Source organism: Lethenteron reissneri, chromosome 15 (assembly GCF_015708825.2).
Source record: "Lethenteron reissneri isolate LAM-NWPU_2019-01 chromosome 15, ASM1570882v1, whole genome shotgun sequence".
Classification (NCBI taxonomy): Eukaryota; Metazoa; Chordata; class Hyperoartia; order Petromyzontiformes; family Petromyzontidae; genus Lethenteron; species Lethenteron reissneri.
In genome coordinates this window covers 522487-542953 of record NC_083793.1, presented here as the reverse complement: position 1 = coordinate 542953, position 20467 = coordinate 522487, and the positions used below count along the sequence as shown (strand labels likewise).

General features: G+C 55.8%; 1 protein-coding gene across 1 annotated transcript; it reads right to left on the bottom strand.

Moving 5' to 3' along the window:
• Positions 1-4223: 4223 nt before the first annotated feature.
• Positions 4224-19879, bottom strand: LOC133342553 (monocarboxylate transporter 2-like). The gene is made up of 7 exons (XM_061551731.1): positions 19758-19879; positions 19470-19644; positions 12606-12874; positions 11882-12025; positions 8694-9301; positions 7706-7949; positions 4224-6304 (listed from the first exon to the last, which is right to left on the bottom strand). Exons 3-7 carry the CDS (start codon positions 12820-12822, stop codon positions 6051-6053), a joined length of 1467 nt encoding a protein of 488 aa, XP_061407715.1. The 5' UTR covers positions 12823-12874; positions 19470-19644; positions 19758-19879; the 3' UTR covers positions 4224-6050.
• Positions 19880-20467: the final 588 nt, after the last annotated feature.

The following is a 20467-nucleotide window of genomic DNA, read 5'->3' as shown; positions in this document are numbered from 1 at the left end:
CGCTCACGGAAATACCGGTGACAATTATCTGAACCAGTCCGGGGTCGACTCGACTTCAAATACGCTCCTGGTGTTGTGTGGGAAGACAAAGGCGGACAGGGCGTCGGTGCTGGCCACCCACCCACTCGTATGCCATTCCGGCCTTCATATGTACTACTTGCTAACAGCACTTGCCCCAACAGTCTTGTTAAGGCTACATGGGGGATCTTTGCTTTTGTTGAAGAGCGTGCTCGGCACCAGACCCGAGCGAGGTCCTCCCCAAGTAGCCTCGTGATTCAATTAAAATGAAATCTGCAAATGCGTGCATTGGACATAATGCGTGTCAGAATACAATCGATTTGTGAATAATTTTCCTTCAGGCGAATACAATTCCCTGGACGATAAGACACGTTACCGACCACACTCCCACGGAGACAAAATCCCGTACAAAGGAGCTGGTTTTAGGATCCTGCCTCGATGAGGGGCTTTGCACCAGAAACCTCATCTCTAGTCGATCTCTTGAGATGTTCTGTAGGTGCAGCTAAAGTTTGAGAGCTCACAAGAAAGGGGGAGTGGGCTACACTCGCACGGTAAACCGACAAAAGATGGCCATGCCATATGCCAAACTATTTTATAAAGCAGATGGTACAGCTGTGGTGGTATAAACGATGAATAAATTCCTGAACCCTGAGCCTGAAGTGTGCCAATTTACCAAGTCGTGCAGGGAGGGTAAATACTCGGGGGTGTTTTTTTGTATTCGGGTCACCATTCTCGATATAATTGGCGCCACATCCGTGATCTATTCCCTGCTGGATTTAGGCCTCCCCATGTCGCCATCTTCGTTGATCCTACATTCCCAAATCCGTAACACTGCTGCTGCTGATGCGATTGGCATTGCTCCATCGCAATGGATGTCGCTCGAAGGGATGGTGGCCGGTGGTTGAGACTCGTGACAGTTGCAGCCAAAGGAGCGACGCCCAAGAGCATCTACCGCGTGGCGATGACATCTCGTGTGCAGGAGGCAGGTGAATTTCTGCCTTACAGAACTGTCGGGCATGATGATGCCTTGGGGAGGTCTTCGTCCAGCAGCGGATTGATCACGGCTGATCACCAAGGAACGTTTTGGTTTTAGCACGAGTATCGGAGCTGTGATGGTGCACGATGGGGCTGCATTGTCCCACCAAAGGTTTGGCCTGAACTCGTGGCATGTGGAGGAGGAGAGCTCTCAAGGGGGCTGCCTCTGCGCGGCGATCTGCACCGCTCCGCGAAGATTGACGGCGGATTTAATGAAACGTTGATGACTCTTCTTACAAGGCCAGGGCCCATCACGTGCACGTTCGTGGCGGTGTGGTGACAGCGCGGTCTAAGCAATGTAAACAAGCTGCAGTACACAGAACATCAGACACTTGAGCATCCTGAGCAATGTAAACAAGCTGCAGTACACAGAACATCAGACACTTGAGCATCCTGACCCGCTTACATGACCAATCATAAATCCCCCTAACCCTTTAGATGCTCCTACAAATCTGCCCATTCAAGCAGATCTGCGAAACCTGAACCACCTGAAATCGTGCAGTTTTTGACCACATCCCTTGGAATGTGTTGCACTTCAGAGAAATGGCAACGGATGTTTGGCAAACGCCAGCATCCCGAAGCAGCAGTTCTGATCACTGATCTCACTCAGTGAATCGAGACCACGCAGTTCACGGCAGATCCGCACGTGGCCTTCGCAAGTGGACATTCCAAGAAAGCCCAACGTGTGATTGTGGAAACAACGTCGTCGATCCCTTCGTGAGCTTCTGTGGAAGCATGAAATAGAGGCATGAAAGCAGCCCACCACCCAACTGAAGTCATTTCCTGGCTAAGCGGTCTGGGCGTGCGTTGCCAGTGGCCTAGACGTGTGCAAGACGCACGACGAATTTCCCCACTCGGTGCTCCAGCAATCAGGAAGCTCGTGAGACGCCTCTTGGGGGGGGGGGGGCGCGTGGCCACGGGATTCTCCAACGCCATCACTGAGCGGCCACAGAGATAATGGAGAGCTGTGACGCCATCCCCACAGCAATTGGCGCAAGAAACGTGGCAAGGGCCTTGGGGCAAGCGATAAAAGTTGGCCTCCATCCAATTTCCCCCTCGACGTAGCGCGGTGCCTTGCCACCTCTGGCCCATGGGGTGCCCGTGGAATGGTACCGCCTGCACACTCGATAGCTGCGCAAAGTTGGTGTTGGGGTGGCACAATGTCGCCACAGCGAGACGTGCATGCTGCACCCACGCTGTGCCTCGCAGCTCCCTGGAGGGGGCAGCACAGGCACCTGATTCCTCGCAAGGACTGGACAGGCGTCTAGACTGGCGTAACGAGCGCTCTTACGAGAATTCGCTAAGAGCAATTTTAACTTACCAATGTGCTCGCAAAACGAGAAAATGCTCGTGTAACGAGCAGAGACCGATCGATAACGTCATGTTATATTTTTCATACATGCTTAGCAAACATAAACATTTTAATTAAAGTTACTGCAAAAAACGAGAGGGCAGTCATCGCCAGACCACGTGGTAGTACACCCGGTGTCCGCTGTGGTCCGGCGATACCTTCGGGATGGTCACGTGGGCTGTGACCTTGCGATTCAAGCCCCTCCTTGCCAGGGGCGGCCCGTCCATGGGGGCGAACTCGGAGGTCGCCTGGGCCGCCAAGTGAATTGGGGCACCAAATTCGAAGACATTTTCTTTTCAATAATGAACACGTTATTGTGAGAATTATATTATATTATTATGTTTTATTTTTATTATTTTATTACTTCCCTTCTACGTGACTTTACCGAAAGAACCAAGAAGATGAATCCCTGCAGTCACGAAAGCTTTAAATCGAAATTTGAACACGTTATTATTTAAATTCCCGTACGCGTACAAATGGAATATAGATTATCATTAATTTCTCAACATTTCCGAGAATGTATTGGTTGGACGGACCAAACGAATAGTTATGCCCCTGTTTAAAAAAAATACGCTGAACAAACATTAAACGAAAAATAGTGGCAACATGTTTTCCAGTTTACCAAAAACCTCAGCCTCGATCTGCCCTTGGGGTTTGCATGGTTCGCCAGGGCGCCAGTCTCGGGCCGTCCCTGCGGGTCTCTGCCGTGCCCAGTCCAAATCCCGCCGTGTCTCCCCTACTGGCCCCAGGTAACTACCGGTGCACAACAGGGACTTTTTGTACACGGGGTTTCTGTTTGAAGTGATAATTTTGACAAATGCATGTTTGTGTGTTGGAAACTGTCGTTACGTGAGCAGCTGGGCAAGACATCATCATCTTTCATACCTGTGCACTGACACGAAACACAACTTCTAAAATATGTGCCTGGTATCGATCAAGGATTCCAAATGGTGTGAGATTCAAACTCTATAAAGAATAGGGGTGGCTACATGGTTTTCACGAAAGTCATGGACAAAGTTTAGAGCCAACCCCAATGTGTTGGAACAAAGTTGTACGCTGAGGTTTGTGATCGTATCCGTCCAAGATTCGTGGTTTTGTCTATTGACTCTTCCGTTGCCAAACGCGCCCTGACCCGCTCATTGTGCAGGGCGCGACAGAGAACCGAGAGTCCTGCCGCGCGTTCACGCCGCGTGGCATTTCAACAAATCGCGCGTGTCGACTCCATCACCCGGACGGGGGCGTCTGCCAGAGCGGACTGCGCACGCACGCCGCAGAGCAAATAGAACGGGGGCCGTGAAATATTTTGGACTAAATTATGATAACATTGGTTCGGTGATACGTGATGATAATGCCCAACTAAGGTTATCCTGGGCGCGTGCTTGCCCGTGTCAGGAGTTGATTTAGTACCCACGGGGGCCGCGCTGTCCCCCGCGGTGGCGTTGCGAGCCGTGGAGGGGGGCGGTGCTGCAGGCCCCACTCCAGCCTCTTACATTTTTCCACAGCCGACTCCAAACGATTGCCCAAGCTCTGACGTCCCATAAGTGTGAAGGTGTTATCGTCCAATTACTGACTGTTATCATGTGGGAGGAAACCGGAGTAACCAGAAAAATAACCCAGGCATGCGAGGGGGAAACACTGTATCCCACACAGACGGAGCAGGTGGAGTCCACATTGCTGCTGCTCTGTCCTCTCCTGGCAAGCCAGGGCGTGGTGATGCCTCACGCTGCTGACTCGAAGCTCCACGAGTCTGTGCTGTGATGTGGCCCCACGAGCCTTCTTGTAAACAAACATTCACAAACAACACGAAGAAGCGTGTGGGACAATCCTCATTTTTATTACAATAGTTTGAGCACGTGAGCATATCGTTGAGACCGAACAATATAAATAGCATCATTTGTATCCCTAACGCGTGGAAAGGTGACACAGTTACACATTTAGTGTTCCGTTGCTGAACCCCAACCCAAAATGCACGGCCGTTTTTACAAACCCAGACCCAATGGCGCACAGACACGAGCCATTTGGCTTGAGTTCAAACGTTCTCCTGCCATGATGCACACTCCACGTACTCTACACTGAATATGTACAGCCCTTTGTCCATCCACTGATGGATGTATCAAGGGGAAAGGGGCAGCCCTGCAATTGCTTGTTCACACCACTGCTGGCAGAAGGGCCTCCACTAGAGGGAGCTCTAGAGGGCTCCCTCTACAGGGTATTTGGCCTACTCTTCCACACTGGTCAAACATCCTGGAAGAGGAGGTGGGGAGGTGGAAGAAGCCGTGCCCTGTGCTGTCTCGACTGCCGCACACTGCGACACGAGGGCTGCTCTCTCCTCCTCCTCCTCCACTGCTGCACGTCCTCGAGAACCACCCAGGGGCAGCTTTTCTGACCAAGCAAACCAAACCCTGCGGTTTGCTTCGGTTGCTCTATTTAACAATAACCCAAACTGCCTATTCACTAACACAGCATAAACAACAACAACAACAAGGTGAATGGGAATCATCACAACCCGCGGGGGAGGCCGAGCGGCTCCCGGCGCCGGGTTTGGGATCCCTCTCCGTGGGGGGCGCCGCCGCCTCCGCGTGGACAGGATCGGGCTCACGGCCTCAGCACCAGTCACCCGTTACTGTCCAAATGGAAGCCATCAAATATTATTCGGCTTCACCCTTGACTTGCGTAAAGTTGAGCTTTTGAGAACTCGAATTTGAGTGAGTCTGATGGGTAACACAGGCGATGCGTCTCCTTACACAGTGCGGCATAGCAGGCGGGATCTGGTCTCCTCCGAGGTCGTCTGAGCCTTCTCTGAGACCCCCTTGGATCTGAGGCCACAGGCAGACTTCCCCCCTAGACCCCCGAGGCCTGTGGCGGAGTGCCGGCCGACTCGCGTTGGGTAGCAGAGGCCTCTGGATGAGTTCCGTGGCGTGGCCGTGACGGCTTGGAGCCCTGCCCACCGAAGGAACTCCAGAACAGACATGTCTCTTCATCTCTTGCCGTCACTCTGATGCGGCATTTAAGATGCAGTTGTTGCCAACATCCAGAAATATATAAATGTACATGTTGAACAAAAAAACACAATGTTGTTACAGAGTAAGTTAAAGGGAGTGGCCTCAGATAGTTGGTAAAATGTGAACGTCTCATTGTGATTGGGTGGTCGAAAAATATGTGCTGAACAGACGAGAGATGTGAGTTGCACTCTGCTGCTGATCCTGATGCTGCTGCTCCTGCTGCTGGCGGTGTTGGTGCTGCTGCTGCTGCTGGTGGTGTTGGTGTTGGCGGTGTTGGTGCTGCTGCTGCTGGTGTTGGTGGTGTTGGTGTTGGTGGTGTTGGTGTTGGTGGTGTTGGTGCTGCTGCTGCTGGTGGTGTTGGTGCTGGCGGTGTTGGTGGTGTTGGTGTTGGTGGTGTTGGTGTTGGTGGTGTTGGTGTTGGTGCTGGTGGTGTTGGTGTTGGTGCTGGCGATGTTGGTGGTGTTGCCAGTGCTGCTGCTGGCGGTGTTGGTGTTGGCGGTGTTGGTGCTGGCAGTGTTGGTGCTGGCAGTGTTGGCGGTGTTGGTGGTGTTGGTGTTGGTGGTGTTGGTGCTGGCGGTGTTGGTGCTGGCAGTGTTGGTGGTGTTGGTGCTGGCGGTGTTTGCTGGGCTCACACATCAGACACGCTAAGCGTCCGTCTCCTTTTTCCCGTTCCTGTGGGTGAGGTCGCTCTCGCCGTGCAGGATGCCCGAACTGGCCCTGGTGCCCGACAACTCCAGGTCGCTCTTCTGGCCCTGGCTCTGCTCGTGCAGCTGCTCGCGCCGGAGCAGTCGGAAGTGGATGAAGTTTCCGATGCCCAGGAATAGCCCCGCCAGCACCATGATGCCCCCGCACGTGAGGTACATGGCGTTGTAGCTCCCGGTCTTGTCCACCAGCCAGCCTACGGCACACACGCGCAAAGATCCCCCATGTAGCCTTTACCAGACTGTTGGGGCAAGTGCTATTGGCGAGTAGCACCTGTGATAGGACTGCACGGCACACGAGGGGGTGGGTGGCCAGCACCACGCCCGAATGCCTTTAGTCTCTCCAGTGGCGAGGTTTACAGGTGTTCATTTGAGAGGAGGACCAGAACAAGTTCAGATAATTGTCACTGGTGCTGGTGGCCGTGAGCAGGAATCGAACTCGGGTCACCGGATTCGTAGCGCAGCACGCTAACTGCTGCGTCACCACTCCCACCCCCCACAGACATCGCAACCGCAGTGTGGGTCGACAGAAGGCGTGGGAGCGGCCGCGTCCCGCCACGCTGCACGTGTGGAGAGGGCACGAGTGGGGAGGCACGCGTGTAGAGGGCACGTGTGGAGAGGGCACGAGTGGAGAGGGCACGCGTGTAGAGGGCACGTGTGGAGAGGGCACGAGTGGGGAGGCACGAGTGTAGAGGGCACGAGTGGAGAGGGCACGAGTGGAGAGGGCACGAGTGGAGAGGGCACGAGTGGAGAGGGCACGAGTGGAGAGGGCACGAGTGGAGAGGGCACGTGTGGAGAGGGCACGAGTGGAGAGGGCACGAGTGGAGAGGGCACGCGTGGAGAGGGCACGCGTGTAGAGGGCACGAGTGGAGAGGGCACGAGTGGAGAGGGCACGTGTGGAGAGGGCACGTGTGGAGAGGGCACGCGTGTAGAGGGCACGCGTGTAGAGGGCACGAGTGGAGAGGGCACGTGTGGAGAGGGCACGCGTGTAGAGGGCACGCGTGTAGAGGGCACGCGTGGAGAGGGCACGCGTGGAGAGGGCACGCGCGTCCTGGGAGTGCGGCAGTGAGGCAAGGAATGCTGCGTGGGCTGCTTCCACACGGGGGTGGTGGCGGAGTGGGGAGGCACGCGGCCGCGTGGTGCAGGCGACAATCCCGACGCGTCAGAGAGAAGAGAGGCGCGGAAGAAGAGTCCCAGTTTGTAACGCCCATCTATTGTACATCCTCTGTGCACGCACGTGCGTTGTGTAAGGCGCTAGTGGGGTTTCGGATAGTTCACAAATAAAATTAGTTGCAGCCCACCCAGGCAGGGGTCAACTTTCGAGGTCAATAAATTAGTTACTACTTTGTGACAAGTCAACAGCGGTCGTTTCATGTCAAGGTTCGCCTCCACCGTTGAAATTCAGAATTTGGAATTTCCGCCGCTGTCTCAGCGCCGACCACGCTCGTGACGCTTCGTTGTTGGCATCGTGCGCGGTGCGTGGGACCTGGTGGGGGGCGGGGGACGAGGGGGTGGTGGGTGGGGGGCGAGGGGGTGGTGGGTGGGGGGCGAGGGGGTGGTGGGTGGGGGGCGAGTGGGGTGGTGGGTGGGGGGCTCACCTCCGAAGGGCGGCCCCACCAGCAGCGGGCAGCACACCGCCATGGTGACGAGTCCCAGCGCGCTGGGGAAGCGCTTCGCCCCGACATGGTCCATGAGCGCCTCGAAGAGCACGGCGCACAGCAGGCCGTAGAAGACGGCGAAGCCCACGGCGAACACCGCCAGGCCCCAGAAGCCCGTGGCGAGCGGGCACAGCAGGTCGCACACGCCCGTCAGCAGGATGGAGAGGCTCAGCATGTTGTGGATCTGCGGGGGGGGTGACGCAACACGGCCGCTGAGTTCCGCGACGGGCACAGAGGCCCGGTGGCAGCAATGGAACGTGGCCACTGCGGGGAGTTGATGTTTGACCCACTTGTGCAGATCTACCAGTGCTCTCGCTCTATATGTGCACGACAGTGCATCGTTTAGCTCGGAGCTTGTTTCTTCCCACACACCCACATAGCCAACAAGGAATGAACCAATGACCCAGGCATGACCCTCCTGGGAAATGTTCTTGGCTCTCACTGAGGCTTACCTGGATGAAGCTAATCCAGTTTCAGCAATGCATTTTGTTTTACTCATGTTTACAGTGAACCTTACATTGTAAGCCTCTTTTATTAAACATTCTCAGAATTATTTCCTGCAGTTAATTTCCATTCATCGAATGAGGGAATTAACATAAATGGGGAAAATATATCAACGCTCTTGGATTTTTTGATATAACAACCGATGGAAATTACTGACTTCAAATTACACAACGACTGAATCGAGAAGGCTGATCTAACGTTGACGGGAAAGACCCATCTTCCATCCCAGCATCCACAGAGCCAATCAGAGATTTGTCGATTCGAGACTCCATTCGACACCAGCCCTTCCCAAGTGTTCTCCATCTGTCCGTCTGCCCCTCTTCGTGTCCGTCCACAAGAAGGCCTAAGCGAAGGGCCTCTACGTGTCTGTGGCCGTGCCACCCGGCCTCTTGGCGATGCCGAGGGCGGCCTGCGAGGCGGTTACCTGCGGGCGGAGCCAGGGTGAGTTGGCGATGGCGCCCCAGGCGGGCCGCGCCACCAGGTCCACGACGGCCAGCACGGTGAGCAGCAGGGCGGCCTGGTACTCCTCGATGCCCATGTGCTTGGCGGAGGGCGTGAGGAACACGATGGGCACCAGCAGCCCGATGTACATGAGCACGTTCCCCACCAGGTAGATCATGAAGCCCCGGTGTATAAACAGAGTGAGGTCCAGGAGGTCAGCAATCTTCCCGCAAGCGCCCCTCTTCTTCACCTCCTCCACCTCCACCTCCTTCACCTTCTTGCCTTCGACGGTCGCCAAGGGCACCATCTCCTCCTCCGCCGCCTTCTCCTCGGCCGTCGGCTTCTTGACGGGCAACTGCAGCGGGCGGTAGAGAGCGCCAGCCACGCAGCAGTTGAGGAGGATCCCGCCCAGGATGAGGAAGCTGCCGCGCCAGCCGAAGGTGTTGAGCAGGAACTGATTGAGCGGTGCCAGCGTACTTAACAGGAGCGGACTGCCCATCATGCCCACGGCGTAGGCGATTGGCCGCCGCTTGAAGAAGTAGACCCCGATCATCGTGAGCGACGGCTGCAAGTTGAAGGCCAGGCCCATGCCTGTACGCGGCACGATGGGGGAGGGGGGGGGGATCACGCGAGGTCACACGAAGTCATTCGCGACGAGGCTGGTCCCCGCTTGACCCAAAGTGGACTTTATACGGTGCCCTTGACATGGCCAACGGTGCCTTCTCATAGAGTGGTACTCGTTTTATCTGTTCCTGTGGGATGATAGGTTGAGTGAACTCCTGAACGGGGCTGTTACGGTATGGAATAATGATTTGGATCTGAGTGGGCTTGCAGATGGCCGGTACCAGCGTTGCCAAGATCAGCCGCTGTGGAGGAGGAGGCTCGTGAAGGACGCTGCTTGGCATTTGGAGGCAGTCGCCCTTCAACAACAATGGAGTTTGGGGGATCGACGCTCACAATGAGTTGAACGCTGGACGGCTAAAACACAGCAAGTTGGCACAGTGGGGAGCACAGGTGGTGCATCTGCCACTCAACTCAGTCAACCCATGGCTCCTGGCTCTGTCCCGCGACCTCCTGTCAGCCAGCCTTCGACACTTCACGTGGCCTCAAAATGCACCTAGCCTGGCACAAGTGCTGTCCGTGGCTGCGTCACCGCCACTTAGTGGCGTATGGCGTTTGTTGTTATGTATTTATGAGGGTACGGCTCCATGTTTAGGCGCTTCGCTCCCCACCTGTGAATATCACTTCATTCTCGGAAGTCGCGGTTCTCATTTTACAGTCGTCACGACAAATCACGTGCTGATGGAAACAGCCGATTTAGTGGTGGTGCTGCGCTATTGCCAGCTTGTGATTTGGGAACTGCCGCTCTGCGTTGACTTGCGCCTGCATCTTGGAGTTAGCGCCAGGGTTTTGGGGAGTGACAGGTTCCAGAGGTATCTGTTGAGGTTCCATATGACGTACAGATGCATTATTTATTATGGCTCAGGCTACCAAATGTCCTGCCTGGTATGGCCAGGAAATCCCATTTAATTCTAGATTTGACATCCCAGTTTCAGAAGGGCCATCCCGGTGTTCAATAGCATTTGTAAAAAAAAAAACGAGGATTTTGTCCCGGCTTTTAAAACGTTCTGGCCTCACTTCTCAATGAGACAGGGCAAAGGGCGGAGTGACGTGAGTGGCACGCGGTCTGGGAATGAACGGCCTCCCAATGTGGGCGGTGATAGCAGTCGAGTGGGCGGGGCTATTGTGAAAGTGGGCGGGGCTATTGTAAAAGTGGGCGGGGCTATTGTGAAAATGGGCGGGGCTATTGTGAAAGTGGGCGGGGCTATTGTGAAAGCGGGCGGGCTATTGTAAAAGTGGGCGGGGCTATCGGAAAAGTGGGCGGACTATCGTGAAAGTGGGCGGGGCTATTGTAAAATGGGCGGGGCTATTGTGAAAGTGAGCGGGGCTATTGTGAAAGTGGGCGGGGCTATTGTGAAAGTGGGCGGGGCTGATGGAGGGAGGGGCTCATCAAGTGGATGCATGTACTGGACATGTAGATTGAACTTCTTGAGCACCGTACGTAGCCAATCGTGATAACAACAAACTGAACACACAAAAAGCAGTTCTAAATAAATTAGTTTTCAAACGTGTCCTGGTTGAGCCTCTGAGATATTTGGTAGCTTTACTTTAAGCTTACGGCCAGATGCCAAGTGATAATCCCACCAACTGCACATCCCGGCCTGGGTGGCCAAGCGAGTGGAACGTGAGCCTGGCGATGATTGTGTGTTCACCAAGAGCTCTGATGATAGTCGTATAAACATCGGGGACGCTGATTCAAGCAAGCACTGCGTTGTTTTCACAACTCGAGTGTAAGCAAACGTATTCACCTCGCAGTGCGGTGTACGAACTACACAGAGCACACGCAATACATCAACAAGCGCCTCTTCTGGCCCAGTCTCCGAACTGTAAAGAATGATTACCGAATGCTCCTTTGTCGGTGACTACGTCTCCCTCGAACGTTTGTGTGACATTTCTACTCGGGAGGACGGCCTCGCTGGGGGTCAGTCGGCGCATTCTGAGTTCGGACCATGGCACTGGCACATCGCAGATCTCACTCTGTCGTGATGCTGGCAAGAGACGGGGGCTTTGAACTTTGAAGCCCGAATGTCTTCAAGTTCAATCAGTGGTGGCGCATGCCTGCTCGTCAGAGTTTCGGAGGCGGGGTTGGTGCATCACGGAGAGATTGCCACGTGCTGTGAGACTCGAAATCCAATTGGCTGGTGGTGGTAGCAGCACAGCAAGTGGGTTTCTGACCTGTTTGTGTCAACATTGGAGCGTCATTCGCTCCAATGAGTGGGTTTTATCCGGGTACACACGTTTACTCCCCGAAACATAATGCATATGAAGAAGATTACTAAAAAATACCATGATTGCATCTAAATTCCACATGTGCACGACAGGACGAAGTATATTCTTAACGCAACCACGATTGACTTTCTGAAATAGTGGCGTAGCCCCATTTGTACCAACCCAGAGGGATGAAGGTGATAATGATGTCAGTCGCGACAACGGTGAGGCTGATGATGACGATGATGATATGGATTTTGACGATGGCGACGCTTGCCAGCACAGCAGCCGCGTGAGGAGGCGGCCGTAGCTCGCCAGGGGAGTCAACGTTGCGCCACGAACCTACGAGAACGCCGAGGCAGATGTAGAGCTGCATGATGGACGTGGCGAAGGAGGCGATGATCATGCCGACCCCAGCCATGACGCCGCCCAGGATCACCACGGGCCGGCTGCCAAACTTGTTGACGAGGACCCCGCACACCGGCCCTGCACGTGGCACCACACGGGATGCTCAGAGACGTGCCGAGCGCTCTCGCTCTGCGCCGACACACACAGCTGCTCCGAGGAGATTCGGCACCCGGGCTACGTTTTCGGAATGTCTGAGCGCGTTAAAATTAAACCCGCACGTGGGAAGACATCTACCACGTGCTGTGATATCTCTCTATCTCGAGCTGCCGAGTGGGAGATGGCATCCCGAGAACACGCGTACCCAGCAGCAGCCCCGGAGACGATCACCCCTCGCCCTTTACCCCAGATTCCACAGCCTGCTCGCTGGCTGCAAGCAGCTGCACCCCTTAGCAGAAAGACATCGGTGCCCTTAATCTTACGCAGCATCTGCCGAACAAAATCACCCAGTGACAAGAAATAACTCGGCCGCAACTGCAGCGCCCACGACGCACGGGGTGCTCCGGGCTCCGGGTCTGTTGACACACGAGGGGGACACTCGCCCCTTACCCACGCTGACGTTTCTCTAAACGAGCGGTTTAAAAAAAAAGGCAATTTGTTGTCTCGAGCCAACTTTTGTTGTTGTTGTTGTAACGCGGTTGCCTGCGTTGCGATGTCTTACCGAAGCCGTACATGAAGGCGAGCATGATGGAGGAGATCCAGGCGATCTCGCTGTAGGTGGTGTCGAACACCTCCTGGATCTCCTTGTAGTAGACGGTGACCCCCTTGGGAGTGGCGTAGGAGAATCCGATGGAGATGACGGAGCCGGCGAGGACGAGCCAGCCCCAGCCGCCGTCGGGGACGCCCTCCCCGGTCCCCGAGCTCGTGGGTGGCGCCATGGTGCGGGCTCCTCCGTGCTACGGCGTCAGCGGCGGTGGCGACGGCTCGGCTCTGCGGGGGAGGCGCGCGCGACGCCGGCGGCCACAGTCAGCCCGCGTCCCCCTCGCCGCGGGGCTCCGCGCTCGGCGGGGCAACGCGAAATCGTCGCGGTCAAAATGTCGACGTTTGCGCGGAAATAAGCGGGCTCGTTTCTATTAGATGCTACGGTTCTTTCGGTAAAGTCACGTCGATAGAAAAAATAATAACAATTAAATACATAGAACATTTTTAATTAAGTGAATAAAAAAAGATATCACCACGTTTCGCTCGCAACACAAGCAATCGTCATCAGGAGAAAAACGAGTTTTGTTGTTTGGCTGCGCTCATCTGTGATGGAAATTCCACATTGCTGTGGTCAGGGCGGTCTCACAATTGTACAGCGACGGTTCGCTACGTGCGGGGTGGCACGCGCCGTGGCACGTGCACGAGCAATGGGCGCCCGCCAGCCGGGGAGCGTGGGGTAGGCTCTCTCAGGGCAGCGCGGCAAGTAGGTTCTGCTGTGGCAGGCAACAGATGTCTTTCCCTCGCACGACTTCGTTTCTGTCAGGCGCCCTGCTCCCTTTGTCTGACACTAAAGGAGTGGCCAGGCGGGCCCCCTTCCACACACACATCTTTGCAGACTCAATGAAGCTTTTACCTGGCCAACGGCTCCACATCATTCTGTCATTATTTGGACAGACACGGTCAACGCGAGAGGAAACGGTGCGGTGTGGGGAGGCACAAGTGGCTGTGCGTGACGCTCACGATGCCACCTTCACTCGGTTTCTGCAAATGGGACAGGAAGCCGCGGCTCTTCTTGCGTGTGGACAAACCCTCGTGACCCGCGAAATGTTCCAACTCACGCGGCACCCCCACCACCACCACCACCACCCGCTCCAGCTCCGCCGTTTCCACCAAGCGAGGTCACACAGGGAGACAGGTCGCTGGAGTCTTTTTTCCACAGCCATTAGATGCGACTGCAGCCCCAGCGATGCGTTGGGGCTGCAGGGAAACGCATTAGCGCTCGCGCATGGCGGAGCGACGATGTGGATGGAAACGAAGTGGTGGACGGGGTGGAATGACTCCCCGGGCCGAGTTTAGTGGCGGCGAGACGTGCGGCGATGAGGTCGCATTCCAGACCCCCCTCCCTCCCCCCAGGCGCTCCGGGCTCAGTGGCAGCAGACAGGTCCCTACGACTCTAGGACCCTACGACTCTCGACAGATCTCGGAAGCTAAACAGGTTTATGTGTGTATGTTGAACTTCTTTCGCACCGTACGTAGCCAACTGTGCTAATGGCAGCAGCCTACAACAGGTGTTGTAGGCTGCTGCGAGGCTAAGTTGCCAGCAGGGGGGAGGTGCACACAACTCCATTGTTGTACTGTACTATGCTGCAATGTCCATGTCCCTTGCCTTAGATGGGCGATCACCGAGCATGGCGTGGGGGTAGCGAGCAGCTGCCGCGGGGCTTGTTGTTGTTGTCGACAGGGGGACACGGCCACGACGTCTATTGTTGTACTGCACCGTACCCACGCTTCTATGCTCCATTCACCAACCCACACTGACAAGCGTGGTGACGCATGGCAAATAACCGCTACGACCCACGCGGATTGGGGAGGCCCTCATCCAGCAGTGGATTGACATGAAGGGCGGATCGTATTCCGTGCACAAGAACCGTGGCTCTTTCTCTCCGTGCAACTTTAACTTTAGAGATATTGCTAAGCCGCAGTGTGAGGCCAGTAAAACATTGTTTTATTCCACATTTGTATTGCAGGAGCCAGCCTCTGCAACGGGTGACCACAGCTGACCCAGGTGGAATTCTTGCAGAGCGCTCTGCTCGCAAGGGGAGGTCGTGCGGCGTTCACACCGTGGCCGGGGGTCAACTCAGCTCATCGCCTCTCTGGGGGCGACGGATTTAGTAGCACGGGCGACGTCACCGCCAGACGCGTCGCACGAGGCCGACGTGAATATCGGCGCAGACTGTGGCGTGGAGTGCGCAACAGCAGAGACAGCTCTGGAGGCGTGGCTGGAGCTGCGAGACAATGGAGCGGCCGGGAGGGAGGTCACCCCGGGTGAGCCCCGTAGCGCCGCGGCTGGCGCTGCAGCGTGACCCACCGCGCTCGGTTTTGACTTTCGAGGCACCTTGAGAGAAGGTGGCGTCAAGGCCGATAAGCCCCTTCCTCCTGGCTTCCGGTAGCAGGCGTGCGCCACACCGTCAGCATTACAAGGCAAACTCTGAGCCACGTGAGACAAGCGGCAGTGATTAATCACAATTTCAGTCGGTGGCTCTGGGCGCGCATGCCTGAGAAGCGAGGTTCAAATCCAGTTCGAAGCCAACCACGATAAAACCGGATTCTCTCAGCCTGGTCACCAATGACTACGCAAAAATTGTACGTTGGTTGTATACGTTACTTTGGCTTAATCCAGCCCTAGCAATTAAAATATCGGTTTAATTTACATGCGGCGAACACTCTCCGCCGAGTGTAACCTGGTGTGCTGGAGGGATTTCTGAAGTGGTTCTGTGATGTACTCTTCTGGGGCCATTCTCTGACACGAGGTGGTGCACGACTTGCTTCCCGTGGCAGTTCGCAGACAATTTGAGGCGGTGACCGCTGTGGACAACTGAGTGACAACTGAGTGATAACTGAGTGACAACTGAGTGATAACTGAGTGACAACTGAGTGATAACTGAGTGATATCTCACCGCATGCACGGAGGGCCCCGAGGTACTTCAAAACAAGCCACCACACATCCCAATACATAAAGGGAAATATTATTGTAATTACAGGTTCATCATTTAGCCGACGGTCATTGCACGCCAATCTTGGCCTAGAAACAGACACCACGTCGTTAATTTTATCCCATTAATGACCGGGAACTCTGCAGAGAACCACCGTAAAGCGAAGTTGATCCCTAAACGAAGATGCATGAGCTCAGATGAATGTTGGCAAGAGACTCGCACCATCAGCAGAATACAGCGAGCGTGCAAGGAACACAATGAGTGTGACGCGTGACACAGTCCTGGCCACCGAGGAGAACCCTCAGCGTTCACTGCAGCTGCGAGGGCCACCGACGCCGACCGCTGCCACCGCTACGCCGCCCCGACCGACGCTGGCCCAGCGCTCTGGGGCGGCCTTGAGGCCTGACTGGGGCCTGAGGCCACGCGCCCTTTGCCTCGAGGCCGCCGAGTTGTAAACCAGAGCAATGAAGTCGGAGTCGTTGATGCAGCAAAGCCTCGAGGAGGCTCACGCCACGTTTTGAGGAGAGATTCAACTTGGGCACTTTGACCAAAACCCTCTCGAGTGACAAAATAGAAAAGCCTTTGTACATCTGCCTCTCCACATACAAAATAAATATATACAAACACAATCTTTACAACCCATCGGCCTTCTGGGAGTGCATACTTTCATAATAATTGATTCAGTTGAGTAGTGAGTGTGTGCCCAGGAAAGATGGTGAGAAAACACACACACACACGCAATTCTTACGTGCATCAGCAACCTACTCACTGTACTGTTTCTTACTGACCACCCCGTGTATAGGCCTGTCGTTTGAGAGTCTCTCACACACACACACACGTACTCTGTGATCCACACTGACTAAGCAGCGAGCCTATGTCAGGGTTGCCCTGCCCGGGAGTTACCTGGAGAAGTTCGTGGGAACAAGTGGCGTCTGTCTCCGGGCGACAGGAATTGATTGTCCCGAGGTGGCCTGACACGGTGATCGCTGCGGTTGTGAACTTCATGGGGCAAGGCTGCCCGGTGGCGATAACAGACACTCGGCTGGCGGGGAAACGCGCGTGGGTTCGCTGTGCCGTGGTGCCTCCCTCGGGAGTTCGCTCCGCACGTAGGCTGCGCACAGTGCAGCGCCATGCCGAGGTCACTGGGAGTGGAAACAACGTTCGGGAAACGTTCATCCCAAAGGAGCGGCGAGCAGGCCGAGCGGTAGCAAGACGAGGGATCTGGGCGAGCGCCCGGCCCCGCTGAGCCGAGCCCGCGGGGGGTTGCCCAAGCGCGCCGTCTGCGCGCCATGGACGTTAAAGACTCCGCGACATCGGGGCTTGCGTTGCGTTCCCGCTTTACGGTCCAAATGCAAAAGTAGGAGAGAAAAAAAACCCACCAACTAATGCCAACTTATAATCTAGACTCCCAGATCTGCTTTGCAAGATACAAATACAGAACAGGCTCTCTCACCTGGCTTAATTATATATTTATATTTACAGCCGTTGTGTCAATCCACTGCTGGATGAAGCCCTCCCCACACTGTCGGTCATGAGGGTCTCTTGCCCATAGTTCACCACCGCTGGGCAAATGTGAGAGTCGCCCCACTGCCCTCCGTTGTTGCTGGAGGGCGACTGCCTCAAACTGCCCAGTAGCAGCAGCAGCGTCCTTCACAAGACTCCTCCACCCCCGGTACCGGTCATGGGCAAATCCACTCAGCTCCACATCCTCCCGTGCCGCATCAGCTCCATCTCTTATCTCGCTCCCCCCACTTCCCGTCAAAATGCCAAGGACTACGATCCCAGTATCGAGAGGAAACTTCCACTCACGAACGTTCCGACTATGTAAGTTGTACGCATTACAGGCAACTGCATCAGATACCTTGCCTGCACAGAAGTCGCAATCATGCAGTTGTACCCCAACCCTTGTGAGATTTAGAGCTGCGCTCTGTTAACAGTCGCGCTAAACAGAGGTAAGCTCGCTGCGTTCCACTCAAACAAACCTCGCCGCATTCCCTCCACCCGCACCTCCCATGTGCACGGTTGGCTACCGACGGTGCCACAGAAGTTCAATCTACTGTACAAACATACCTCTGTGTATGTTTTTACTTTCTACGTGACATTGATTAAACGTTCCTTTAGCAGGACTCTCCTGAAAACGAGTATGAGACTCCGTGGAGCTTTTTTTTAATCGGACAATTTATTTAATTATTATTACTGTCGAGCATGTTTCACTTCTCTAGTCATCCACATCGTCGTCGTGGTTTATGATTTTTGTTAAATTTATATTTTTGCACGAAAGTTTGTGCGTCCAGTTCCCAGTCTTGGGTAAACTCGGCCCATCACCTCTCTGGGGTCAATAGAACAAAATGTCACTGTATGGGCAATCAGTAGTAGTCATCCGAAAGGTATACTGGCTCCTGCCTTCGGAACGCGTTGTCTATACAACCGGCTCAGGGCCAACGACAAACCAACCGAGACATATTTCACAGCCAGCCTATAGGCCTGTCAACCCCCCCCCCCCCCTGTATACCGGAGTGAAGGTCAGCACAAATACCACGCGAGATGTCACGCTATAGATCAACGCGTGCCGCCACCACCACCACCGCCACACACACACACACAGAGGTGCAACCCCAGAGCCGCCCAGTGCCCCTTTCACTGATTCTCTCCCTGCGGACCGTGGCCACCTCGCCGGGGCGTTCGTCCCCCAGGGCCCCTTGCCAAGAGGCCCGCATCGCCACCATCGCCTCGTGCACCCCACGCGGGCCGATGGCGACGGAGCCGAGCTGGACGGTCGCGCTCCATCTGCCGCCCGCTGTCCGTCTCGAGGCAGCTGCCCCGGGCTGGCGGGGTCTGGCGTGCCGTGCGTGGCCGTGCGTGGCTGTCGCTTGACAGGTCAAGCGAGTTCTAGGGATCACATCCCACCCGCCCCGACAGTTCGCCAGCGGCCGTCTCCATCTGCTGCTGCTGGCGCTGCATCAACACAAACTCTGCAGGGCGCGTCTCGAGCTGCATGCTGCGACCTAGTGTCCTCGCGTGCTGCCACTGAGCCCCCCGTGCCGTCGGTACTTTGCTGGGCGTGAGAAAGAGCTTCACAGCTCATCGGATTCCTCCAGGATAAATACAAACTCTGATTCTGATTGTTGCGTCACAATCACCGGTGACGTCGACGACCTCAGCGCGGCCACTGGGATGGCAGCGCTGAAGGTGGCGCATGAGGATCGGAGCTGGGGGGGGGGCCGGGGGGGGGTCACGGTGGCCGTGTCGAGACGCAGCGCTGCTGACTCGACCACGTGACCTCTACTACGGCGTAGCAAGCCGATCGTATTAGCTCGGTCATCATTTCTCACGAAGATAAAAAACATAACATCAGGGTTTCCCTTACAATTTCATTTGGTCCATTGCCGAAACGAATACATATGGATGCAGTGCTGTACTCGAAGTGAATGTATGCTGAACTTCTTTCGCACCGTACGGAGCCAACCGTGCTAATCGGAGGTGCTACAGGAAAACAGAAGAGCCCAGATTGGAACGCGTCACCGCACCGGCTGCGAGGGACCGCGCGTCCGGCTCGTAGCGGTGGCGTGCGACTCTCGCTGGAGGCGAGTCGCTGCTGTTTGACGCGAGTCCGACTTTGGTGCAAAACACGACAAGTAGACATCACCAATGGCTACCTACTTGAGACAAAGGCAAACATTTTACATCTCATCGTTTATACGTTTTTGTAATGAACGCGTTTCGGAAGAAAAACTGTTTCGTCTTCGCATTGCTCGCGATGTCGAGTTGAATGTCGGAGCGCGCGAGAGAGACCGCGTGGGAGCCGAGCCCGCGCTGAGCTCGCTCCCGACAACGCTGGCGACGCGCACAGCTGGAGTCGAGACACAGAGAGAGGGGGACGGGACACTCACTGCACGGCAGGAGGAGCAGCAGCAGGAGTGGGGGGGGGTCACTCTCCCCGGGGGACGCGCTCGGTCCTCTTCGACTGCCGCCGCTGCTGCCGCTGCTGCGACTCCGTCGGGCAGTGGCCGTGGGTACGAATGGCTCCGTGAGTCCAAACTCCGGACTCGCTCTCCTGCAGCAGTCCTGCAGGAGGCAAAGCGCGGCGTCAGGCGAGAGATTACATCTCGAAATGTAAATCCCCGTGGCCCGGTCGGTGCCCGGTGCCTGGTGCCCTCACCCGGCCGCGCGACTCTGACCTGGGTGCAGCCAGGGGCGCCGTCAGCAGCTCCCGCGGTGCTGTTCGCTGCGGGGTCGCGTGCTCTGCGCGGACACTCGGCTCGTCATAATGAGCGGCGGGAGATGAGCCGTCAGAATAAATAGCGCGGGGGCCCGGCTCGCTCCGAGCGGAGGGGGCGGGGGTGGTGGTGGTGATGGTGGTGATGGTGGTGCGGCCGCGTCCGGGAGCACGCCCCCCCACCGCGCCCGGCGAAGCGTGCCTCCCACGCTGCCTGCCGCCTGGCCTCGTCCTGCAAGGCGCCAGGCAGCGCTCCGCTCTCGCGGCGGGCGATGGGGAACGCCAGCGTCCATAAATACTCACGGGGTCACAGTCCGCCCTGACTCTTCCACAAGCCGGGATGGGCAGTGGGCTGACTCACAAGTCGCCGCTCGCAAAAGGTGTTCAACCGTAACTTGGGTGTCCTGTGCAGAAATGGGTGGCTATGCGTAACTGATGAGTCCTAATTATGACGAAACCACTGCACAGTTGTCCATCCGGCATCATTGCTGCTGCTGCTACTGCCGTCATTTAGTCTTCTCAAATGTATTTATGGTGACCTCATCGAAGAGATCTACAATACACTTCTTCAGGAACCGCTGATGCACTTCGCATACTGCACAAAGGCGGAGTGATTTTTACACTTTACGATGATGAGGTGTGCTGAAACGCATTGGCACGTTCACGCGACAA

Coding starts and splice junctions, on each gene's coding strand:
- LOC133342553 (XM_061551731.1), bottom strand. CDS start 12,822: ATGGCGCCACCCACGAGCTCGGGGACCGGGGAGGGCGTCCCCGACGGC. Junction 12,026..12,605: donor CGCCTTCATGTACGGCTTCG/GTAAGACATCGC, acceptor TGCCACGTGCAG/GGCCGGTGTGCGGGGTCCTC. Junction 7,950..8,693: donor CACCCTGGCTCCGCCCGCAG/GTAACCGCCTCG, acceptor CCCCCCCCGCAG/ATCCACAACATGCTGAGCCT.